The sequence below is a fragment of the Muntiacus reevesi genome, chromosome 9 (genome assembly GCF_963930625.1).
Source record: "Muntiacus reevesi chromosome 9, mMunRee1.1, whole genome shotgun sequence".
Taxonomy (NCBI): domain Eukaryota; kingdom Metazoa; phylum Chordata; class Mammalia; order Artiodactyla; family Cervidae; genus Muntiacus; species Muntiacus reevesi.
This window is the reverse complement of record NC_089257.1, coordinates 2,417,355-2,421,537: the sequence shown is the minus strand read 5'-3', so window position 1 is coordinate 2,421,537 and position 4,183 is coordinate 2,417,355. Positions and strand designations below refer to the sequence as shown.

The 4,183-nt window shown below is 38.8% G+C and overlaps 1 protein-coding gene across 1 annotated transcript; it reads right to left on the bottom strand.

Moving 5' to 3' along the window:
* Nucleotides 1-1,876: 1,876 nt before the first annotated feature.
* LOC136174734 (olfactory receptor 5B12-like) lies at nucleotides 1,877-2,830 on the bottom strand. The gene has a single exon (XM_065944919.1). It carries the CDS (start codon nucleotides 2,828-2,830, stop codon nucleotides 1,877-1,879), a length of 954 nt encoding a protein of 317 aa, XP_065800991.1.
* Nucleotides 2,831-4,183: the final 1,353 nt, after the last annotated feature.

The window sequence follows — 4,183 nt, the reverse complement described above, 5'->3', positions numbered from 1 at the left end:
ATCTCTTTGGATACCATGACACTTTTAATAGCATTAATTCTTCCAATTCAAGAGCATGGACTATGCATTTTCCATCTCTTTACATAATTTTCAGTTTCCTATATTGGTGTTTAATAGTTTTCAATGTATAGGTCTTTCACGTCCTTGATAGAATTTATTTCTAGATATTTTAAATTTTTTGATATGATTTTAAATAGGACTATTTGCTTTCTCTTTCTGATATTTCATTGCTAGTGTATATAAATGGAGCAGTTTTCTGTATATTAATTTTGTAATCTGCAATCTTGCTGAATTCACTTAATAGTTCTAATAGTTTTTTGGTAGTTTTTTTGGAAGAAGGACTTTTACACAATATAAAGTCTCATATATCATATACAAAAGTGACACTTTTACCTTCCCTTCCAATTTGAATAACCTGTAATTTTGTTTCTTGTCTGATTGCTGTGGCTAGGACTCCCAAACTGTATTAAATGGAAGTGGTGAGGGGGCATTCTTGTCAAATCAAACTGGAAGGCTTTCAGATTTTCAACATTGTGTACTATGTTGGATGTGGTTTTGTTATAAAATGGCCTTTATCATGTTAAGATTTGTTCACTCTCTACCCAACAATTTACACTTGGATGAGATTTTTTTTTTAATCATGATAAGACAGTGGATTTTGTCAAATTCTTAGCTTGAATCTATTGAGATTACCATGTAATCTAATTAAAAATTTTTTTCATTTAAAATATTTTTTATTGGCGTATAGTTGATTTTCAATGTTGGGTGAACTTCAGGTATACAACAAAGTGAATCAGTTATGCATATACAAATATCTACTTTGTTTTAGATTCTTTTCCCATATAGGCTACTAGGTGATTTTCTTTTGTTAATGTTGTGTTCCACGTTTGTTTCTGTGTGATGAGACATCCATGTGACCATGGAATAAATCAAACTTATCATGCATGATGTTAAGACTTCAGATTGCTTTAAAAGGTATCTTTATAATAGTTATCATAACTCCAAATGATTCATAGTGTCCTAATATGCCAAAATTTAAAAGCCAGGATAGGTTTTTCTTAGAGATTGGCAAGGCCCAATCAGGTCAACCTCTAATTTGAGTCCAATTGCCAAGCTATAATTAGGTGGCCTGAATGCATACATGAAGGAGGGAGCATAAAACGAGTACGAAGTTGAGCATTTGAAGATAGATTGAAGCCTTACTTTAAAATTAAGTGCTACTTTTTTTCAGTGAATTAAAATATGCCATTATTTTTATTTCTCTTATACTCTGGTCTGATATTTTAAAATTGTCATATTAAGATGTAACTTCTGTATAATGAGTTGATAAAGACAAAAATTGAGCTAATTAAAGATGACCATATAATCATGTTTATTATCACTGCAACAAGAACAGAAACAAACAAAAATTAAGCAATAAACCTATACCCAGACTATTTGGCACCAAGTTTACATTTAAGAATGAATTATCAGCTATCATAATCATTGCTTTAAATTATACTCTGAAAATAGACTAGTCCCATTCATCTTTGAACTCATTTTTCTGTCACTCATGAATGTGTGAGTTACGCTGGATTGCATAAATGATGTTTCTTTGGGCATGTATTTAAATATGCAGTGACTAAAATGAGAGTGGGGATGATCATGAGAAATAATGAAATGTAACTAAGAAGAAACTATGTACTAAGACTTCTAGGTTCAAGCTTGATATTCCTAAGCTATTATTCCTGAGATATCATATTTTTAAGCCATTTGTATCATAGACTTAGTAAAGAACTCGAGAAAGTACTCAAAATTTGCATGTTGTTGGCCTAAAAACACTTCCCCTAACTTGATCTGACCTATATGAAACCACTTTACTGTTGTATCCATATAATTAAAATATGAATTTTATAGAAGATGTTGCTTTTCCCACAGCCTTTTTTAAGGCACCCTTGACCTCCCTGTTCCTCAGGCTGTAGACCGGCGGGTTCAGCGCGGGGACGACCACGGCGTAGAGCACGGACGCCATCTTGTCTGCGCCCATGGAGTGGCGGGAGCCGGGCTGCAGGTACATGAAGGCGCCTGCGCCGTAGAAGATGGAGACGGACGTGAGGTGGGAAGCACAGGTGGAAAAGGCCTTCTGGCGCCCTTCAGATGAGCGCACCCTCAGAATGGTGACAAGGATAAACAGGTAGGAGACCAGGATGACCAGGATAGAAACGATGATATTAAAGCCTGCCAAACTGAAAAACACCATCTCACTTCTCTTGTTGTCTGAGCAGGAGAGAGCCAGGAGAGGAGTAGAATCACAGAAAAAGTGGTCAATCACATTGGATCCGCAGAAAGAGAGACTGAACGCGTTCCAAGTGTGCACAGAGGCCTCCAGAAAACTAAGGACATAGCACCCTACCACCATCCGGGCGCACACCCTTGGCGTCATGATGGTGGTGTAATGGAGGGGCTTACACATCGCTGCATGACGGTCATAGGCCATTGAGGCCAAGAGAAAAGTTTCCATAATGAGAAAGCCACCAAAAAAGAAAAACTGGGCGGCGCAGGCATTGTAGGAAATGACCTTGTCTTCCATGAGGAATCCTGCCATCACTTTGGGAGTGACGGCTGTGGAGTAACCGAAGTCCACCAGAGAGAGGTTGCTGAGGAAGAAGTACATGGGGGTGTGGAGACGAGAGTCCAGCAGGATCAGCGTGACCACCCCCAGGTTCCCAGTGAGAGTGAGGAGGTAGATGAGCGTGAACACCAGAAAGAGTGGGAGCTGCAGTTGTGGGTCATCAGTTATCCCGGCAAGAATGAACTCAGTCACGAATGTACTGTTCTTCTTTAGGGTCATTTGTACATTATGTGAGTGTCCTATAGCAATAAGGGGAAAAAAAGGAACTGTGAAGTAACTGAGTCAAAACTATTATAGTGTCCAGTGTATGGATGTGGACTTGGACCATAAAGAAAGCTGAGTACCAAAGAATTGATGCTTTTGAACTATGGTGTTGGAAAGGACTCTTGAGCATCCCTTGGGCTACAAGGAGATCCAACCAGTTCATCTTAAAGGAAATCAGCCCTGAATATTCATTGGAAGGACTGATGCTGAAACTGAAGCTCCAATACTTTGACCACCTGATGCAAAAAACTGACTCGTTGGAAAAGACCCTGATGCTTGGAAGGATTGAAGGCAGGAGAAGAAGGGGACAACAGAAGATGAGATTGTTGGATGGCATCACTGGCTGGATGGGCATGAGGTTGAGCAAACTCTGGGAATTGGTGATAGACAGTGAAGCCTGGCATGCTGCAGTCCATGGGGTCACAAAGAGTCAGACATGACTGAGCAACTGAATTGAACTGAGCTGAATATTTTATATCAGAATTCTGTAAATTTCACTGGGCCCAATAACAAAAACATCATTTTTAAATTGCTAGGCTTCCCAAGTGGCTTAGTGGTAAAGAATCCACCTGCCATGCAGGAGATGCGGGTTCAATCCCTAGGCTGAGAAAATCCTCTGAAGAAGGAAATTGCAACCTATTCCAGTATTATTGCCTGGGAAATCTCATGGACAGAGGAGCCTGGAAGGCTACAGTCCATGGAGTTCCAAAGAACTGGTTATGACTTAGAGACTAAATAGCAACAACAATAGGAAAATAGACTATTCTAGCTTGAAAGATTTTCTAGATAATACAACCCAATCTTCTAACCTAGTAATTGATAAAATTTAAGTTCAGAAATAGAGGTAACTTATGAAAATGACTTCCCTCGTGGCTCAGATGGTAAAGCATCTGCCTACAATGCAGGATACCCAGGTTCAATCCCTGGGTTAGGAAGATCTCCTGGAGGATGAAATGGCAACCCACCCCAGTATTCTTGCCTGGAAAATCCAATGGATAGAGGAGCCTGGTAGGCAGTCCAAGGTTGCAAAGAGTTGGCTATGACTGAGCGACTTCACTTATGAAAAATTACAAGATTTTTACTAAATGAGATATGTTGGCATCACAAGTCAGACTTTAAAAACAAACAGAATATTTGTGTAATAAACTAGGCTACTGCAATTTACTTCATTTCACTACTATTGTATCAAGGGGAATATAATTGATCTTCTAAAAACAGAAGTCTTAATATATCATGTTCTAGGCTCCTTATTGCAAAATTCAGATTTATATTGAAGAAAGAAGGGAAAACCACTAGACCTTTCATGCA

What these genes read in the sequence shown, in the direction of transcription:
- LOC136174734 (XM_065944919.1), bottom strand. Translation starts at nt 2,830, where the DNA reads ATGACCCTAAAGAAGAACAGTACATTCGTGACTGAGTTCATTCTTGCC.